Below are 22,658 nucleotides of genomic sequence, written 5' to 3' on the forward strand. Positions count from 1 at the left end.
TCCCTTTGTATTTTCTCTCGCTCAGAAATCCATTGCTGATATCCCCTTGTACTTATATTTTCTGTGTCCTAATTTATTTATCTACTGTAAGTCAATCAATTTTGTAAACTAGTGTGTTTCTTGAGAAATTGATGACATTCATTCTTCATATTTGTAAATTTTGAAAAGTAAGAATTCTAATGTTGTGGATTTTAATTGCAATCTTAACAGTATATCTCATGTGTTAAAGAAAATAAGAATTCTATTATTATTATTATTATTATTATTTTTTTGTTTTGTTTTGGCCTTTGCTGTGTTTGATTGAACTTGAAAACATTACAATTTTTAATATTATTATAATAAAGTAAGAATTAAAATAAAGTAAGAATTATAATATTATTATAATAACCACAAAGAGCATTCTTAAAAATTTTCTCACCTGATTAAAGTGAATCTTGTGCGACGATGGATATAAGGTACAATATTCTACTGCTATGGAAAATTTATAATATAATAGTGATATTAGGATTAGGATTGGCGCTGGCGGCAATAGAAACAGACAATAGAAAAGCGTTTTACATTGTTAATAATAGAAAAATAAAATTATCAATTAGCACTAAATACTAAGATATCACGTGCCATTTTTAATTAAAATGAAATCTGGTCCACTAATAATAATAAAATAGATCCAACGGTTCCAATTATTTTTAGGCCTGAGCCTGACCTTTTCGAAGGCCTGGTTAGCCTGTTAGCCTATATAAAAGCCTATTTATTTTAGACATATGTATATATGCAATTAAAATAATTTTTAAATATACTAACTAACTAAAAGATCAAGAGACTAAAAATTTGTTTGCATTGACTTATTTTAACTTACCTCTTAGCATAATTTTTACAAGACTATTTGTTTAAGAGAACTTATGAAAAAAATGTTCATCAGATGTTTTCATCTTATTTTTACAAGTTCTTAAAGATAACCAAATTTTATTTATGTATTTTAATTCAAAGTTTAAAACATGACATAATGATAATAAAAAAGTATTCATATTTATTTAAATAGGCCGGCCTGATAGGCTTAAAAGGCTTCTTTTAGGGCCTGGGGCCTAGCCTTTTTAATTAAATAGGCTTATAAAAAAGCCTAGGCCTTTTCTATTTAAAAATAATGTGTGGCCTGGCCTGAGCCTATATAGGCTAGCCTGTAGGCCCCTGTTATCGGCCTGGCCTATTTCCACCCCTACTGGTGAGCAAAACTGAACCCACCACAATGTCGACCACATCACCATATAAAATTGAACTTCTTCTTAATAAAATTGAACTTCTATGAGGTAAAATTCCAGAAGCAGGCTGATACACACCACATCACCAAACAACATCACAAAGACTTAACCAACAACAAGTCAGGTTTCTGAACCGTCGCAGGCAGACGCCAAACCCAAGCCGAAAACAGATAAAAAACAAAACAAACTACGTAGGTACATTGAATTCCCGCAAAGCACACCTTAACTGTAGCGCATCATCGTTGCATGTGAGTCCGCTTCCTGAATACAGCCTGCGCCTTGAGCCACTATCCAAATCGATCACAGCGAACCGGAGGCCGAAAGTTAACCATTAATCCTGATCAGAAACATTCCACTTCCTCCCTATATAGGAAGGAATTTTGCATCAAATTTCTAACTGTTAGGAACCTAAACAAGTAAAATGCAGTAACACAACAATAAATAGAAAAAATAGAGAAAAATGATGTTTATTAATGGTGAATTGGACAACAGAAAGGGAAATGATCCCTTAGTTTAACAACTGATTTCTACAATCCTCTCAACCTCTCCTATGTTTCTTATAGAATCAAAATGGTTTCATCAATCTCTCGTCAACCCACTCTAAGAGAATTATTTCTCATTAACTTTCTGCCCTTTCTAGAATATACCCTCCACACCTTGGTCCCATTAGACTTGTGATAAATGATTGCTTCATTAGGATCCCCTCGGACATGTGGTCCCTAACAACACTTCCATCGGAGACTGCAACCTTGTCCTCAAGGTTGAATGCTGGAAACTGACTTCGCATTGTCACTACATCCTCCCGGGTTGCTTCTTCAGCAGCCTTACCTTGCCACTTCACTAACTACAAGTTGGTTTCTTCCCCATACTGCTTTACTGTTCTTGCTGCCATTAATGTCTTAGGATTGATTCGCCCTGCCTCTTATCCTTCTAAGTGATTGGGCCAAGCTTCTTCATCACAGTAGTCCCCTATTGCCTTCTTCAATACATACACATGAAAAATGGGATGAACCCTCAATCCCTCCGGAGCCAAAATACTTTACAGCAAGTTTGGCATGAATACAACTAACCACTTATTAGTTATTGTTGCCTATGAGCCCTCAACTTGACAAATACCCATTCACCAACTTCAAATGATCTCTCTTTTCTATGAACATCTGCTTGTGATTTATACGACTCTTTGAGGTTCTCTTTATTAAGACTGGAATTATTTAAGATTCTCCACATAAAAATTTGTTGTCTTGGAGTAACCTTACTATTCTGGACCTTCTTCCATAGGTCTTTCCCAGGTATGCTAGTAGAGTAGTAGAGAACTCCCCCCTCTATCCTTCTCCAAAAATTTAAGCTAATGATAGCCTGTTCTGACACTATAATTACCATATTTTTCTTGGCTTTCCGTCTTAGTCAGTCCTCATTATCTAGGTGATATAGAGGGATTTTATTTATTTCCTCTTTGTCTATAGGGATGAATATGTGTTATGAACAAGGATAAACATGTGAGAGGGGAAAATATGACAGTTGTAGGAAAAGGACAAAATAAAATAAATCAAGGACAGCTGGTGGATGATCTGCATATCATGGAACCAAGGAGAGGCGCAAGAGTGAGAATTCCTACCAGAAAATCTTCCTTTTTATCAGCATAAATAGGAGGATCGTGCGCTATTGAGGGTGTGCAGAAATTGAGAACATTCTTCCTTCCTCCTTGGCGTACCTTTGGAATGGTTTTCTTGTGTTTTCTTTAACTATTAGTCTTTTTCATTCCTAGAAGTGAAGTGTTGTGTTGTAGAATATCACAAAGTTCATTCTCTGAATTTTTTCCTTGTACTAGACTAGTACTCAATGAAATATAATTTTGAGATTTCAATATTGCTGCTGCAATTTATACGTGACTGTTACAATATGTTATTGTTGATATTAGGATTCCAGCATCCCTTTTCCTTGTTTAGCTAGCATAGCTTTATTAAACTCTCCAAAGTTCCAGAAACCCATACTCCATTGCTTTTAGGCCTACATAAGTAGTTCCAATTCTTCCAATGCATTTGAGTTCCACCCCATCAGAAGTCAGCCACTAAAGTATCCATTTTCTTACAAAGATAGTATTTAGGGAGGAGGAAAGAACTCATAACATAGTTAGGTATATCTTGACCACTGCTTTGATGAGAATAGCTCTTCCTGCAAAATAGAGGAAGATAACCTTTCAACCCTTAAGTTTTCTTCTGATTCTATCCAGGAGAAAACTGGAACATAGTTTCTTAGATTGGCCTATTTGGGTAGGGAAACCAAGATAGTTCTGAATTTTACCAACCATAGGTAATGCCCAAAGTAAACATCATCTTTTGGCTTTGATTGGTGCTCTTAATCAACCTCATTTCATACTTTTGGAAGTTAATTTTCTGGCCAGAGCTGGTATATATTAATGATGTTGAGAAGGGTTTGACTTCTTTCTCCCCAACTTTGCAGAATACTAAGCTATCATCTGCAAAGAATAACTATGTCATATTAGGATCCCTTGTGGCAATATAAACACCAATAATACTATTTTCATTTTGAGCATTTTTAATGAGTTTTGAAAGTACATCAACATATAGAATAAAGAGATAAAGGGAATGAGGGTCTTCCTGAAGAGTTCCTCTAGTGGGAATAATCCACTTAGTAGGAAAAACATTTATGATATAATAACAAAACTAACTATGGTGACACATTTCATAATGGTGTTTATAAAAACACTGAGGAAACCAATGTTGGAGCGAGTCTTCTTTATGAAATCCTAATCCAATCTATCATAGGCTTTCTCCATATCCATTTTGATGCCTATAAAACCTTGTTTATTTTTCTGTTTGCTAAGATGATTGAAGACTTCAAAATCTATCATAGTATTGTCACTGATCAGCCTATTTTGCACAAAAGCTCTTCGATTATCTGTGATGATAGTAGGAATGATGGGTTTAATTATGTTATCCAAAACCTTAGTGACTATCTTCATATAGAAATTACATAATGCTACAGGTCTATAGTCAGAAGGTCTGCTAGGGTTTTTAAATTTTGGGATAAGACTAATGAAGGATTTGTTATACCCCATAAGGCATTCATCTTTATTGAGCATTTTCAGGATATAGCTAGTTATATCTTCCCCGCAATTTTCCAGTAAGATTGGTAAAACATATTTCGGAATTCCATCAGGGCCAAGTGCAACACTAGTCTTGAGAGATTACATAGAATTAAACACCTCCTCCCTATTGAGGTTGTTGTCTTCCTATAAGTTCTTGATGGTTCTTTTGAGATTATCAATCTCTAGATTTGGATTATCAAAAACTTTCTTACCCACCCCCAAAGGTTTTCAAGGGTGGTATAGATTTTATGGTTAATATCAGAAGTGTAAGAATGATTCCAATTATGCGCTCTTGTTGCTGGGGACTCATGAATATATTACTAATGTTATTATTAAAATTGAGAATATTAATATTTACATCCTTGCACCAAAGCAAGGAAAGACCATCTGATTTACCAACATAACTAATACTATGAGTATTGGTTTAGAGACCAATATTTAGTAAGTTTTTTAAAACAATATCATCACTTTTTTCTTAGTTTAATTTAAAAACAAAATATGATGTTGGTGGTATTCTAGAGGTGGTATGTTATAAATTATAGTGTTACAGAATTCTGCAGAGGAAAACTGGTTTTTGACGCTTTTTGCACTATACTTCCACTGGTGGAAGATATGCTTTAAAACTGCACTGGACACTTTTTTCACTATACTTCCACTGGTGGAAGATATGCTTTGAATATGCTATTTTACTGAATTCACCACCAACTGATATATATTTCTTAGCATTACAAAGCCTTTATATAGGCTTGACTCAAAACTGACATAGAAGACAATAAGATGATAATTAAGATGAGGACTCTTTGGTTCTCTCAATCTTAATGATACAATTCTAACATAACTCTAAATAAAGACAGTAATTATATTATGATGGTTACAACTCTTTTGCACTTCTTTCATAATGCTTACTCATAGTGGTGGTTACAACACATTAATTTTAACACTCCCCCTTAATGTGTTGCTCTTTAACTCCCATTGCTTCTCTAAGTTGTTGAAATCTCCCTCTTGGTAGTGCTTTAGTAAAAATGTCTGCAAGCTGCTCTTCTGAATTGCAGAACACTAACTGCTGTCGCGGGCGAAAAATCGTTTTGTTCCTCTTTTTTGTGGGATGAGACACCTGATGCCTTCTTTGGGCTCGAGTGCTCAAAAAAAATGATTTTTCTTTGTTTCGACCAAACTTTTTATTATTTCCAAAAGAGGAAAAGGAAAAAAGCTGCAATAACCTAAAAAGTGGGGGAGAGATCTTGGGTAAGAGGGTTGGTTATACGAAGGGAAGGTATTAGCACCCAACGTATCTATAGTACTCTATAGGTTTCTTTGCTTTGTTTTTCATTCCATGTTATTGAGAGGTTCTTGTGAAATAGGTGGGACCTAAGGTGTTTGTTTGATTATGCTCGCAAAGATCATCGCGATCCTCTGCATACATATCCCTTAAAGGGAATCAGAGCATCTGTAGCTCGGGGTCTACGGGTGCTAAGGTTTGAATGGTTTTTTTTGTTTTGTTTTGCTCGCCAAGGATCGACCTTGTGCCTACGTATTCTCAAAGGGATGTTGAGAAAGTCAGAGCAATCGTAGTTCCCACTTATGCTAGTGGAAGCAAAGGAAAATAGACAAATGTCGTCTAAATGCTAGATGTATCTAATCTATATCATCACATACATCTGTTTGATTTTTGTTTGTTTAACCAGCCTTGTGGCAAAAACTTTCAATGAAGTCAGCCTTGTGACAAAAAGTTTTGATTAATCAGCCAGCCTCGTGGCAAAAGTTTCAATGAAGTCAGCCTTGTGACAAAAACTTTGATTAATCAGCCAGTATGGTGGCAAAACAGTTTGATTGATTAGCCAACCTTGTGGCAAAAAGAAGTTTGATTGATTAGCCAGCCTTGTGGCAAAAAGTTTGATTGATTGATTGTTTGTGATGATATATAAGAGATACTCCTAGCATAGAGATGAAAAATGTCTAATCTCCTAGGGTATTTGGTTTTGGATATTGGGGGATGCTTATAAGAAGCCCGTGGGTCCTTGTACGAAGCCCAAGAGGAGGCTATCCGAGGGTCCTTGCATTGTAAGCCCAAGAGGAGGCTATGGGAGGGACAATCCAGGGTCCTTGCATTGTAAGCCCAAGAGGAGGCTATGGGAGGGTCACTAGTTTGTACAAAGCCCAAGGGGAGGCATGGTATAGTTGGTTTGAGCTCTTAGAGCGATTTCACCGGGAAACCATACTCTATGTCCTAACCTAAACTAGGGAGATTCTTTGCACGAAGCCCAATAGGAGGCTATGGGGAACCTAGTGTTGTACTAAGTTGAACAAGCACACATATCACACATATGAACAAACATGAACAAGTATGAACACACATGAACAGATATGAACAATTATATATATGTATGACAAAGTGTGTGTATATAATGGAGTTTATGAAGGAAATATACTTGTAAGCATGATCCATTTGTATACACGAGGGCTCGGGACTTATACTCGAGGAGAGGTCCACTTGAGTTTATTCAAAGCTATGTAAACAGGTATTTACAAAAGGGCTTGGGACTTATACCTACATGGAGGCCCATGGTATTTTTGGGAAGATTTAAAGAAACCTTCGTTTTTGATTTGTTATTCAAGGTTAAAAAGTCAAACTGATCGAGGTATGTACAAAAAAGGTGTATGTACAAAAGGCGTACAATGAAATACCTAATTTCATGTACTGGAATGGGTATGTACGAAAGGGCTCGGGACTTATACCTACATGGAGGCCCATGGTATATTTGAGAAGCTTTGAAATTGTTTTGTTAACAGACGCGTCGTTTGAAAAACGGTTTGAAAGTTTGTTTTGAAAGAAAATTTATTTATTTTGAATAAAAAGACTGTGTAAAAAAGAAAAAGGAGTGGGTCTTATACTCTCTAATATTCGAGAGGCCCCACATCATTTTGAAAATCGATTGATCAATTAAAAATATTTAATCAATAGTTTCAAAAAGAAATGGTTTATTGTCTTTGAAATGAATCGTGATCGCTTGTTTTAAAATGATTTGAATTTTGAAAGGAGTCAAATTAATCAAGATAAACAAAAAGATTGTCTTCAATTAACACTTAGATGATTAGGGTTTATTCAAAAAATATTTACAAGTGATTAGGTTAAAAATTAAATGAAAAACAATATTTTAAAGTATTAAAAAAAACACTTAAAACATGTCATTTTAAACCTATTTAAAAATGTATTAAATAAATCTTTTTTGATGATTTCTTTTGGTATTCATAAAATATATGTGTTAAATAAAGAGTGTACAAAAAATGAATGAAAAATGAATTAATTTGATGTGTTAAATAATTAAATGAAGTTGTAAAAGAAAAATGAAAGAAAAATAGTTTGTAAAAAAATGTTTTGGTCCCTAAGGGTGTTGAACCCGTGACCTTATGCTCATCAGCCAAAACAACAACCAACTGAGCTGCGCGCGCAGCTTGTTAATGATACACGTTCATTTAATTATATTTAAAAACAAGTATTTGAATTTCTGAACAAAAAAAAATGGCGCCAAGAACACCATCCCCATTTGATTTTGAAAATTCTGAAAACTGAACCAAAATGATCAAGTGAAGGGTCTAACTCACTCGTTTTTTCACAAGGATCATGATGGTGGTCTTTAATTTCATTTATTTTCACTCTAAGATCATTAATTTTCTGATGAACACGAAGAACCCTAATTCTATAATTCAATCTGAAATCGTGTTTGTGCAAGATAATTGGCAATTGATTGAGGGTTAATGATCCATGCATGTGCAGAAACAAGATAGTATGGCAGTTTTTCATTTATGATGCATGTATGATAGAGTTTGAAGTTCATGAGCACTTACCTCAAAAACGGCCAAGCTGGAGATTGAATTTTGCAAAGGAGGTGTTACAGATGTTGTTGCTTGATCTGGACAGCTTCAATGAACCTTAGGGAAGGTGTCTGGATGCTTGGAGTGAATTGAAAACACCTGGAGTGGTTGGAGGTACCCGATCTGCAGTTAAGCCCAAGTGTGAATCGAGCTCTATGATTCTGATGTTTCAGGTTGATGATGAGTGTTTGGATAGCTCATATGTGATATATGTGAGGTGTGGGAAGTGTTAATTTGGACAGAAATGATCTGGAATGAAAATTGGCATGATAAGGCTCTTTATGTGTTCATATGGAGGTTGAAGAGTGAATCTGAGTTTTGGGGTAATTTGGGGTGTGTGAGTGGTTCAAACACATCCCATATGATGTTTATGAGTTGCTAGAACCATCACTTTGGCCATAACTTCAAGGGTTTGGAGGTTGAGTTTTCTACCTCTTTGAAAACTATGAAACTTGCAATTCAAGAAAGAAGAGAGAAAACCTATAATTGTGAGGTTTTGGTGTGTATTGAAGAGTGATTTGAACCTCTATTTATAGGCCAAAGTTTCTGAATACAAAGCTCTTGCAAGTTGATCAAGAATGATGATTTGGCTTAAGAGATAAAATGGAATCTTTCACATTAAATGCAAATGGTTAAAAGTGACTTAACCATGGTTATTTCTCAAGCTTCTTATCCTCTTCCATTCTGATCTCAAATCAGAAAATATCTACCAATTATTGCATCTATGCATCATTACTTGGATCATTTGGCAAAATGGTTCATAACTTAGTGAAAATGGCTTGAAATTTCAAGTGAAAAGTTCACTAATGTCAAAATTCAAAACCATAGCTACACTCCATATTTTTTCATGCTCTTGGACATTTTGGAAAGCTCATGTTACACACTTCAAAAGCCTAGTTGAAAGTTTCTTCAAGATCCTTAAGGAAGTGGGTGAAAAAGATCCATGAACTTTGAAGAAAATGAAGTTTTAAGTGAAATTTTCAAAAAGTACCAACTTTGAAGCTCCATATCTCTTAAATGGTTGATCTTATGGAAAAAATTTATATGTGTCAAAGTTGTTTATTGGATCAAAATCTACAACTTTCATGTTGGAAGTTTTTTTCAGTTTGTAGGTGAAATTTTGAGTTATTCCCCTTCAAAGTTTGGAAAAAACCATGAAAAACACTTAGAAAAATTTTCTAAGTATGAAAGTCAAACTTTTGACTTTTTGATTCTTGATTGATTTTCTTGATTTTTCTTGATCAAATGACTTCTCATATCATATATTGATGATTTAAAACTTCAAAAGTCATGGTTGACCAAAATTCCCCAAAAGTCAATGGTGTTCTTGTACAGTTGACTTTTTCAGTCGAATCGCGCTTCTGGAGATTTCAAATGAAACAGGCTATCCTCACCAAATGAATGGTATGAATGGATCACATTGAGGCATTAGAGGATATTGAGCCATGGTTTGAGTTGTGGCATCATGTCCTGATTAAAAAAGTCAGTTGTTCAGTGAATTAGGTCAAAAACCCTAATTGTCGACCTGATGAAATTGATGTCTGTGGATCTTGAATTGAGACACAATCTTCATTGGATATTATCATAGGGATTATTTGAAGATGATTTAAACCTTTGATTGAATTCCTGGGGGTTTTTAGGGTTTCCCAAATGTGATCCCTGATTTCAGTCCCTGATAGTTCAAAAACCCTAATTCTGATGACTTGAAATTTCACTGTTGATCAATCTTTGTGTAGGAGATGTTCTGAGCCAATGGATTAGGTCAAAATGATGCACTTGAGGTCTTGATATCATGTCCCAAGCCATTAGGTCAAATTCTGAGCAAAAGTCAGGAGTGTGCTGTCTTCAGTCAAAACCCTAATTCAGTCGATTCAAAGCTGTTGAGCTTGTTGAAATGAATCTCTGAGGACCAAATGTTGATTATTGATGAAGATGATCCATTTGAGATGAAGGGAGAACAAAACCCTAGTTGATTGTTGCTTGTACTGATGAGTGATCTCTTGATTAAACCCTGCTGAGTCACAAGTAGCAAACACAAGCTATGCAATTTGTTAGAGATGCAAATGATGCATATGCTATGATATGAGGTGGTATCTTAGGTCAAAAATTGGGGTATGACAGATGCCCCTATTTAAGTTTCTTCAACCTGAGACATGAAGATTGAAAATCTTCGTTTTGATAGGGTGGAAGAGACTTAAATATCAGAAGACGCGAATTTTGGACCTAAGATACCAAAATTGCGAATGATGCAAGGATATCTTTACCGAGGGAATATCAAGAACTGACTCCGCTGGGGAAAAGAGATTGGGGAAGGATATCTCAATCCGTTTTAGGAATAGAATCCATTTTATCTTTTTGGGAAAGCAAGTGTATGCTTCACCGGGGAATGATAGCTTTGTAAGGAAAGCTTACCTATCAACATTATCGACTATCAGCACGGGGATAGACTTGTTTAATAATGCGAAGGTGAAAGGTATGAAACTGTGTTACCGACTATCAGCATGGTGATAGACTTGACAAGGTAAAAAGAGTTTCAAAGGTTTGGTTAATATTACCGACTATCAGCCTTGTGATAGACATGTTAATAATATAACCAGAACAAAAGGGTTACCGACTACCAGCCTCGTGATAGTGGTTCTGAAGACATGATCAATTATCAGCCGAGTGATAAAATGATTCTGGAGACTTTGCTAGGGAAATTACTGGTTATTCAGCCTTGTGAACAGTAATAAGGCCCTGATCGTCAAATGATCTTCATGATTGATTTCCTAGAGAGGAAAAGTCTTTTGGAAGAAACATAAACTGCTCAGATGATGAGGCTATTGCTTATTGTCTGTTTTCACGATTCTATTTGGGGAATCGGAATTTGAATTTTTGGTAAAGACAGGGTTCTATCCATGAATGAATTGGAAAGAGACAGTCAAACAAGACTTTGTACCCATGAGGAATGAACTCAACTGGGATTTTCTCCTTTTGTTTTGAGAGAAGAAACTAAAGCAACCTTCTTCCACGAGGAATGATCTCAGTGGGGAACTGGAGAAAGAAGGGATGTTATTTCTGCTTATGGGTGACAGCCTACTGGAGAGATGACACGCCCATACTTGTTTCTTTTTTCTCTTTTTTTTTTTTTTTTTCGCTTTTTCTCTTTCTTTTTTTTCTCTTCCTTTTTCCTTTTTCTTTTTGAGGATAAATATATCCTAAACAAGTAAGTATTGAAAAATGCAAGAATGCATAAATGATGCAAATATGTATGAATGATGAATTTCAAGAATGTAGCATGTATACTGACAATACTGACTGACAATGAAGTGTATACTGGAGAGGGACCGACGTCGTAATACAACCAGATACTTGGCAAATGTTCTTCAACACGGTGTAGATAGCACGGGTGATGAATGGTGCTGCATGTTTTAATCTTCTCTGGGGAAGATAATCATCTTTTCTCATTGAGATGGAAGAACCTTTTCACTGGAGATGGAAAATCTTCGTCACTAGGGATAAAAGATCCTCTTCACTGGGGATAGAAGAGCTTCTTCACTGGGGATAAAAGATCCTCTTCACTGGGGATAGAAGAGCTTCTTTACCTCGAGGGATAATTGCTTCAAGAATTCTTTTCTGGGACAAGAATACCGTTGTCTCAACAATTTTTCAGGGAGAATCCTTTTGTTCATCCTATGGAGACGACTGCTGATGTTCCTTCCGTTGTTCACAACTCAAAGGAAAATTTCGCTTTTTATTTTGAAAAAAGAAAAGTGAAGTAAATTCATTTTAAACTTATTTTTTTCTTTTTGTTTCAAAAGTGAATAACACAATTAAAGCGTCATTTTGCAAGCTGAAAGAAATTAAAGATTGCAAACAAATGGGCACAAGGCTCAAATTTATTTAATAGGATGGTAATCAGCTAAAGGCGTGATTCCATGGAGTATTTACAAAAGTTGGAAATGGTAATTATGCGGAAAAGGCTACATTGAAAGCAATAACCACTATTCCCTAACAACTTTGAGTTCCAACTGTGCTTGTCGCTTCAGATTGGTGATGATTTGATCGAAGATCCTTTGATGAAGTACAAACTCTTCAGGTGACGAAGTATGGACTGATGCAGTTACTTTGTCATAAATCCCTAATTTTTGCCTAGATTGCCCTTTCAGGTTTTCAATCTACCAGGATGAATTTTTTCTGTTTATTGTCTCTAATTTTTGCCTGGACCGCCCTTTCAGGTTTTCAGTCCACCGAGACGCTCATTTTTGCCTAAGTCGCCCTTTGCGGGTTTTCGACTTACCGAGCTGTTCTTTTGCATTTTTTAGACAAAGTATTTCTTGACTGCATCAGCATTCACAGGATGTGGGAGTTCATCACCATCCATGGTTGTAAGAATCATGGCGCCGCCAGAAAATGTTCTTTTGACAACATACGGGCCTTCATAATTAGGAGACCATTTGCCCCTAGAATCTGGTTGAAAAGACAAGATCTTTTTAAGCACGAGGTCGCCTTCTTGAAATTCACGAGGTCGAACCTTTTTGTTAAAAGCTTGTTTCATCCTTGCTTGGTATAACTGTCCATGGCAAAGAGCAGTCATACGTTTTTCTTCGATTAAGTTCAACTGATCGTATCTGCTTTGACACCATTCAGCCTCTGATAACTTAGTTTCCATGAGGACTCTCATTGATGGGATTTCAACTTCTACGGGGAGCACAGCTTCCATGCCGTATACTAGAGAAAAGGGAGTTGCCCCTGTTGAAGTACGCACTGAAGTACGGTATCCATGTAAAGCAAATGGCAGCATTTCATGCCAGTCTTTGTAAGTGACGACCATTTTCTGGACGATCTTCTTAATGTTCTTGTTAGCAGCCTCAACTGCGCCGTTCATTTTTGGTCTGTAAGGAGAAGAGTTATGATGCTCAATCTTGAATTCCTCACATAATTCTTTCATCATCTTGTTATTCAAGTTTGAACCATTGTCAGTAATGATCTTGCTGGGAACACCATATCGGCAAATGATGTTATTCTTGATAAACCTCACAACCACTTGTCTTGTAACATTGGCGTAAGATGCTGCTTCGACCCATTTGGTGAAGTAATCAATGGCTACCAAGATGAAACGATGACCGTTTGAAGCTTTCGGTTCGATCATTCCAATCATGTCGATACCCCACATGGAGAAAGGCCATGGAGATGAGAGAACGTTGAGTAGAGTCGGTGGTACATGGATCTTATCTGCGTAGATCTGGCACTTGTGACATCTCTTCACGTGTTTATAACAGTCAGATTCCATTGTCAACCAATAGTATCCTGCTTTTAAGATCTTCTTGGACATTGCATGCCCATTTGAATGAGTTCCAAAGGACCCTTCATGCACTTCATGCATTAACATGTCTGCTTCGTGTCTATCCACGCATCTGAGCAAAACCATGTCGAAGTTTCTTTTGTATAGCACATCTCCATTCAGGAAGAAACTGCCAGAAAGTCTCCTTAGAGTTTTCTTATCTTTGTTTGATGCCCCAAGCGGGTACTCTTGAGTTTGAAGGAAGCGCTTGATGTCGTGGAACCATGGTTTATCATCGATGACTGCTTCAGTTGCAAACACATAGGCGGGCCTTTCAAGGCGCGTAATTCTGACTTTAGGCACATCGTTCCAGTGACTGACTTTGAACATGGAAGATAGAGTAGCCAAGGCGTCTGCCATTCGATTCTGATCTCGAGGTATATGATGCAATTCAACCTTGTTGAAGAAAGTCAACAGACGTCTTGCATAATCTCTGTAAGGAATCAAGCCAGGGTGGTAAGTTTCCCACTTGTCTTTGATTTGGTTGATCACGAGGGCTGAATCTCCATATATGTCGAGGATCTTGATCCTTAAGTCAATGGCTTCTTCGAGACCCATGATACAAGCTTCATATTCTGCGATATTGTTGGTACAATCAAATAGTAATCTGGCAGAGAACGGGATATGAGTACCCTTGGGAGTGATGATGATTGCCCCAATTCCATTGCCAAAAGCGTTTACTGCTCCATCAAAAATTAGGCCCCATCTTGATCCAGGATCAGGACCTTCTTCAGGTAATGGTTCGTCACAATCTTTCATCTTCAAGTACAAGACATCTTCATCAGGGAAGTCAAACTTGAGAGATTGATATTCATTAATTGGTTGATGCGCCAAATGATCGGCAAGAATGCTTCCTTTGACCGCTTTTTGAGCACGGTATTCAATGTCATATTCGGATAACAGCATTTGCCACCGGGCAATCCTTCCTGTTAAGGCAGGCTTTTCAAAGACATACTTGATCGGATCCATTTTGGAGATTAACCAAGTGGTATTGTTGATCATGTACTGGCGAAGACGTTTTGAAGCCCAAGCCAAAGCACAACACGTTTTTTCGAGCGTGGAGTAACGAGACTCACAGTCTGTGAATTTCTTACTTAGGTAATAGATGGCATGCTCCTTCTTACCGGTTTCATCTTGCTGTCCAAGCATACAACCCATGGATTCTTCCAACACAGTAAGGTACATGATTAATGGTCTTCCTTCAACTGGAGGAATCAATATTGGTGGTTCTAACAGGTACTCCTTGATACTGTCGAACGCTTTCTGGCAATCTTCAGTCCATACAACCCCTTGATCTTTGCGGAGAAGCTTGAAAATTGGCCCACAAGTAGCAGTCATCTGAGAGATAAATCTGGAGATATAGTTCAATCGTCCAAGAAATCCTCTTACTTGCTTTTCAGTTTTTGGTGCAGGCATCTCTTGAATAGCTCTGACTTTGTCGGGATCTACTTCAATACCTCTTTGGCTGACAATGAAACCCAAGAGTTTTCCAGATCTAACCCCAAAAGTACATTTGTTAGGATTCAAGCGAAGCTGATATTTCCTTAGTCGTTGAAACAACTTCAAAAGGTATTCAATATGTTCTTCTTCTGTGCTGGACTTGGCTATCATGTCGTCCACATAAACTTCAATTTCTTTATGCATCATGTCATGGAAGAGAGTAGTCATTGCCCTTTGGTAAGTTGCGCCTGCATTCTTCAATCCAAACGGCATCACTTTGTAGCAAAAAGTACCCCATGGGGTGATAAAAGATGTCTTCTCCATGTCTTCAGGAGCCATCTTAATCTGATTATAACCGGAGAAACCGTCCATGAAGGAAAAGACGTTGAATTTAGCAGTGTTATCAACCAGCATGTCGATATGTGGTAATGGAAAATCATCTTTTGGACTGGCCTTGTTCAAGTCACGGTAGTCAACACACATTCTGACTTTGCCATCTTTCTTCGGAACTGGCACTATGTTGGCCAACCATTGAGGATACTCAGAGGTGACAAGAAAACCTGCGTCGAGTTGCTTTTGAACTTCCACTTTGATCTTGTTAACCATATCAGGATGAGTCCTTCGCAATTTCTGCTTAACTGGCGGACATTCTGGCTTCAATGGCAAGTAATGCTGAACAATATTGGTATCCAACCCAGGCATGTCTTGGTAGGACCAGGCAAACACGTCAACATATTCTTTGAGAAGGTCTGTCAACTTACTCTTGATATCAGCATCAAGCAGTGATCCAATGGTCACTTCTTTTTTGTCTTCTTCAGAACCCAAGTTGATCTTTTCTAAAGGCTCTTTGTGAGGCAGAATGGCTCTTTCCTCGTGCTTAAGTAATCGAGAGATCTCATCCGGGATCTCCTCTTCTTCCTCTTCTTCGGCTTCGAACACAGGAAACTCAAAGTTGGAGAGGGCATAGGGTTATTGCATTCAATGGGTTTATCAATAGTAAATCTGCACATGTGATTTATATTTATTTCAGAAAATTTATGAATGCAAGAGTGTATGCAGATTTTTTTTGAAAAAGTTTTTTTTTTTATTTTATTTTGGTTTTTTAGGATTACCATTTCCGGAAAAAGCAAAAATAAAACATATAATGTAGGGAATTCAAAATGACGCTTTATTTATGATTCATTTTTGAAACAAAGCCCTAAACACAAACTCATTTGTCTTGGGCAGGACAAAGAGGGAAACTTTTAAAACAAAGCCCCATACACAAAGTTATTTGGGCGGAACATTTAGAAGCAAAGCCCTATAAAACATCTCTCTTCTTTGGGCAAGGCAGGAGGTCAAAATAACAGCGAGGTGATTACTTTGAGCGGTGAACAACATTCGGGACGTCGACAGCCTTCCAGTAGCAACGAACTCCTCTGTGTATTATGTATTCAGGAAAATTCTCCTCAGAATTATCTTCAGTATTGACATTGACCGCTGGTCGGGCAGGATTTGAAGGTCCTGGTTTGTCAACCTTGTTCTTTGTAGAGTTGAAACGGTCTTCTTCTACTTCTTGAAGAGCGTAAGACAAGTCACAATCTTCAGAATTTTCAGGATGTATTTCCCAGTCTTCAGGATGAAGAGACTCATTGTCAGCGACACTTTCCGAGTCAACTGAGGGACCATCTTCCCCTTCATCTTCAAAAATGGCATTTATGTGATAATAACCATCTTCAGGATTATAAACCTTGGCAGATGCATTGAATCCGAAATCTCCAGTAATTTCAGGCTGCTGAGAAAATTGATAGGGCTGATAAACCTCTTCTGGTTGACTATTATATTCAAAGGAATCTCCCCATCCAGTTGGTTGGATATCCTCAATCGCAATCTTTGAACTTTCAGGCGCAGTATATTTCACCATATAATCAAATTTTCCACTTGGTTGTCCCAAGGTGTCCCAGATCTCTGCAGGAACAGGCTCAATTTCTTTGCCTTTGGATTTCTGTGACGGAGGATATGGTTCTTCCTGAGATATGTATCCCGAGTCATTGAGATAACATTTCCATTCTTCTTCATCATCGGGTAAACCTTCTTCGATGCATTCTTCGATAAGGACATTAACCTCTTGAGGAATTGGGTTAAGGAATCCTCCACTAATGAATGTTTCTTTGATCGGACGAAGGGTTTCATCCTTCTTGGTGCAGTTTGAGAATGTTGGTGAACATCCGAGACCTGCTCTAGTTTCATTCTTGGTCGGGATCACAACTTGCCCCCAGCCAGTGGTAGTTCCATCTTTCACTACTTTCACTGCCTCTTTGTAAGAAGAGATTGATGCTTTCTTTTTGGAAGATTCGTCTTCTAAAGAGAGACCTTGGAACTGCGCTCCTTCCACATCATCGGCACTTATGAAAGAGAAATTGGATAAATGGCTCACCATTAAGGCTTGTTCTCCACTTATTGTTACCAATTTTCCATTTGTTACAAATTTTAACTTTTGATGGAGCGTAGAAGTTACTGCCCCTGCTTCATGGATCCATGGTCGTCCTAACAGACAGCTATAAGCAGCTTGAATGTCCATGACCTGGAAGGTGATTTGGAATGTATGTGGACCAATTGTCATGGGAAGGTTGACTTCGCCGATAACAGATTTTCGCGATCCATCAAATGCTTTGACAACTACACCACTGAACTTCATAGGCATTCCTTGGTAAGACAAGCGAGCAAGAGTCGTCTTTGGCATCACATTCAAGGAAGATCCGGTGTCTACCAACACATTGGACAAAGAGTCAGACTGACAGTTCATAGAAATGTGCAAAGCAAGATTGTGATTTTTACCCTCCTCGGGAAGTTCTTCATCACAGAAGCTTAAATTGTTACAAGCTGTTATGTTGGCTATTATCCCATCAAAATGATCAACAGTCACATCATGATCTACAAAAGCTTGATCCAAGACCTTCATCAGGGCTTCCCTGTGTGCTTCAGAATTCAACAGCAATGAAAGTATTGAGATTTTTGAAGGAGTCTGCATAAGCTGATCCACAATCTTGTATTCACTTCTTTTGATAAGCTTCAAAATTTCGTCAAAGTCAGGATTCACATTGGTTCCACTGGAGTGACCAAAATCGATGTTTGTATTACTAACAGGAATTTCCACAGGATTCCCCACTGGTGTATTCACAGGATTTTGTCCGGTAGCAGGAGCAACAGGCTGCTTCGGAGGCAGTGGAGTATACACACGTCCACTTCTTGTTACACGACTTACATCAGCAATGTTTACAACAGATGAAAGAGTAGGTAAAGGAACTTCTTGTCCATCCTTTATCATTGTGGCATTGTAGTTGTATGGAACTGCCTTGTCAGAGTCATAAGGAACAGGTCCAGGTAGACAAATGATCAAAGGAGCAACAGGAACCTTCGGCTTGTTGTAAGTAACTTCCATGCGCTCAGGCATGTTGAAATGAGGAACGATGACGTTAACTGTAGGCATTTCCGAGTTGATATCTGAGACTAAAAGCTCATGCGGATAACATCCTATCATGTTAACTTCATTTTCATCCCTATTTCTGTAGATCTCAATAGTACCATTATCTAGCAAAACTTGGAGATCTCTTCTCACAATCGAACACCCGTGAGGATCCACACAACATATTCTACAGGAACCGTATTGATGCTGGCGAAAATTCTGCCCCCGACAAAGAGTGGCGTGCATTTGTACCAAATCTGCTCTTGAGAAATTGATATTATAGACTCGGTATTGGCCAGGACATCCGTACACCATGTTTACAACATGCCCTCCATGATTGGGCAGCGGATTTGCTTGCACATTAGGATTGAAATTTCTGAAAGAGAGGAGATTAGATCTAACCAACCTCTGAACTTCATATTTCAAAGCTATGCAATGCTCAAGATCATGGCCAGGTGCTCCTTGATGATAAGGGCATGAGACCTCAGCTTTGTACCACCATGGGAGTTTCTCAGGTACTGGTGGTGGTGCTTTAGTTTGAATAAGGCCTCTTTCAATTAGTGCAGGGTACAATTCTGTGTAGGTCACCGGAATCGGATCGAACTGTGGAGCTCTTTGTACACGATTCTGATTATTTTTAAACTGCTGAACCTGTGGTCGAGGCTGTTGTTGTTGAAACTGTGGGGTAAATCCCGGATTCGGTGATGTATTAACGACTGGCGCAATAGCAGCTACCTGTCGTGGACGATTGACATTTCCTCTTGGCCTCCCTTGGGATACCATGTCAACACTTTGTTCCTTTTTCTTTGGGAAACCACTTCCGAACTTTTTGGTTCCGCTTGAAGATCCACCTTCTTTAGTCAGACGTCCGGTTCGAACTCCTTCTTCTAGACGCATCCCCATGTTTACCATTTCGGTGAAATCACTTGGAGCACTAGCAATCATGCGTTCATAATAAAACGGACTGAGAGTATTCAAGAAGATCTTTGTCATCTCTTTCTCTTTTAACGGTGGATTTATCTGAGCAGCAGTTTCTCTCCATCGTTGGGCATACTCTTTGAAAGCTTCATGGTCTTTCTGAGCCATGGATCGAAGCTGGTCTCTGTCTGGAGCCATATCCGAGTTATACTTGTATTGTCGGACAAAGGCCTCACCTAGGTCATTGAATGTTCGAATATTAGTGCTATCCAAGCATGTGTACCACTTCAGTGCGGCACCAGTCAAACTGTCTTGAAAGTAATGGATAAGCAACTGATGATTATCTGCATAAGTAGACATCTTTCTAGCATACATCACAAGATGACTTTGTGGACAAGAACTTCCTTTGTACTTCTCAAAGTCAGGGACCTTGAATTTAGCAGGTATTTGTACACTGGGAACCAAACATAGCTCCTGGGCATTCTTTCCAAACAAATCTTTCCCACGGATAGCCTTAACTTCCAGCTGCATCTTGTTAAACTGCTCTTGGAGATCTTCCACAAGATTACGCTGATTTGTGCTATCATCCTGATCATGATAAATCTCATTGCCACCATAAGGAACAATGTGAACTGTAGGGGTCGGAACTGTCATAGTGGGCTGAGAAAGTGCCATAGTAATTTGGGAAAAAGTTACCCCTGAATGCGGAATAAATGCCGAACCTTGTGCAGCAGGTGCTTCAGTTGTAGCTGTTTGAACCCCAGAGAAATTATGACGGAAACCTGTACCAAAGCTGAAAGGCGGGCCCCAACCTTCTGGCATGGAGAAAGATGGAATACCGAATGCAACTGTAGAAACTGGAGTAGTGACTTCAGATGTTACCGTTGCTTGACTGTTAGGTGGCGGCGGCTGATTCTGTGCGGCCATTAAGGAGTCAACCAGAGTCGTGAGACTTTCCAACTTTTCCTGAAGGGTGGTCACCGTACCACGAAGCTCAATATTCTCTTGTTCAGAGTGTTCCATTACTCTTCTTCTACTTGAACGAGTATTGTATCTGTGATCTGATTGCGAGCGCGGTCGAGAAACTTTGAGACGCGACAGCTTGACGATCTATTGGAGAAAGATCCAAAAGATGAGACTCTATACAACAGACTCGATATGTAGAATGATGTATGCAAAAAGAAATTTATGATTTTTCCAAACATTTTAAAGATTATTTCCTTGCAAACATTTGAACACAAACAATTCTTTTATTCATTCATTTATTGCAATAATGGGAAATGTTACAACATTGGAGCGTAGCTCCTTACAAAAGAAAATGATAAATAAAAAGCTAAACAATCCTAAGCATCTTCATCAGACGAAGAACCAAATGCATTGTGCAGCTTGAGCTTCATGATTTCTTTCCCATAGTAAGCTTTCAATTCGGCCTTTTCAGCTCTCAGCTTGTCAACAACAGTCTTCCAATCATCAGGAGTCGGAGCGTTGCTTGTCGAGCCTTCAAGATTTTTCTTGCTTTCTTTGATATACCTCTTGATTGCAGCGTCTTTCTGACGAATCTTCTCATCTTTACTCATGAGCCATCCATCTTGATAATAGAGAGTTTCTTCGTGATCTTTCACTTTTTTCTTCAACTTTCTATTTTCCACCTCAGTGCTACGAAACTTTTCTTCCCAAGCATCTTTTTCTGTCCTCATCTTAGCCAAAGTGTCTTGGTATTCTTCCATAGTGGGAATGTTGGGTCGTTGAGGTACCACAGGGAACATGGGTTTTTCATAATCATAAGGCATTTGAAACTCCCTTGCTCTTTTCTTCACCCAACAGGTATAGGCGTTCGTAGCAATACAGTTCTTTATCTCACCTTTTTCTTTCCATCGGATGTCGTACCAGGCTTTCACCATTTTTGTCTTCAACCCTTGAGGATCATTTTCTTCCTGATAGAAGTAGCTTTCCACTGTAGGGCCAATGGGTTTTGTTGAATTTGCATACCCGAGTTGTCGTCGGGCTAGGACCGGATTGTAGTTAATTCCTCCTTGTGTACCAATGAGGGGTACGTTGGCGAATTCTCCACAACTTTCAATGGTTTCTGTACCGCAGCGAGCCAAGGTATACCACTGAATATCATTATTAGTAAGAGACATAAGTCTTTGAGACCAACGTAAACCTTCCCGGTTTTCCGTGAAAATGGGAGACTTAGGTAAGTGTGAAACAATCCATTTGAACAACAGAGGTGCACAACATACAATAATTCCACCACCTTGGTGATTCCTATGATGGACAGAGAAATACATGTCACCAAGCAAAGTCGGAACGGGATTTCCAATTAGAAAGATTTTTATGGCATTGATATCAACAAAGTTGTCGACATTGGGAAACAGAACCAACCCATAGATGAGCAAGGCTAGTATAGCTTCAAAAGCTATCATGCTACCAGTTTCGATGAAATCAAAGGCTTTCTTTATTAGGAAGTGCGAAGTTAAACCCGGGAGGTTTCCTTTGGTAGTCCAATTACTCTCTACTTCAGACTTTTTCAAATGGGTACTTGCTGCAATGACGTGTGACTTAGGAATGGCTTCCAAACCATTGAAGGGTATTTTGTCAGACACAGGGATACCCAAAAGATTGGCATATTCTTCCAAGGTCGGTACCAACTGGTAGTCTGGAAAGGTGAAACACCGGTAGACGGGATCATAGAACTGAACCAGAGTTTTGAGAAGTCCTTCATCAACATGAGTGTTCAAAATAGGCAAAAGCTTTCCATAACTTTTCCTAAAATTACAAGGATCTTGTACAGAAGATGCTAACTCTATCAGTCTTTCTACATCAGGCGTTTTGAAACCGTACTTTTTGGTATACCTTTTTTCCATAACTTAATCCTATAATGTTTGCAAAGAAAATTCTCTAAATTTTTTGGAAAAATCATGTTTTTTTTATGGAAAAAGATGGGTTTTTTAATGAATGTATGAATGCATGGATGCGTGGATGCCACATATTCAAACATGGTGAAACAAACATGGTAACGCCAACAGGGTAACGCGAACATGGTAACGCATACATGGTAACACAAACATGGTAACACAAACATGGTAACGCATAGGTTCAAAGGTCCAAAGTCACGAGCATGAGGTCAGAGAACCAAAAATGGGATAGTTCTAGTTAATCACCTGCATGACATGTTCTACTGATACGTCAGAGTCTACATTTTTCTTTCGGATATTACCGGCCTTCCACAATTAAACTCATGAGCCAGTAATATTCTCAAGAAAAACTCGTCTGAGTGTGGTTCTCCGCATG

At 38.2% G+C, this 22,658-nt stretch overlaps 1 protein-coding gene across 1 annotated transcript; it reads right to left on the reverse strand.

Annotated features, from left to right (window-relative positions):
* Positions 1–12,538: 12,538 nt before the first annotated feature.
* On the reverse strand, positions 12,539–15,484 carry LOC131647800 (uncharacterized). The gene has a single exon (XM_058917632.1). The coding sequence runs from the start codon at positions 15,482–15,484 to the stop codon at positions 12,539–12,541; it is 2,946 nt and encodes a 981-aa protein (XP_058773615.1).
* Between the last annotated feature and the right edge of the window lie 7,174 nt (positions 15,485–22,658).

This window comes from Vicia villosa, linkage group LG2 (assembly GCF_029867415.1).
Source record: "Vicia villosa cultivar HV-30 ecotype Madison, WI linkage group LG2, Vvil1.0, whole genome shotgun sequence".
Classification (NCBI taxonomy): domain Eukaryota; kingdom Viridiplantae; phylum Streptophyta; class Magnoliopsida; order Fabales; family Fabaceae; genus Vicia; species Vicia villosa.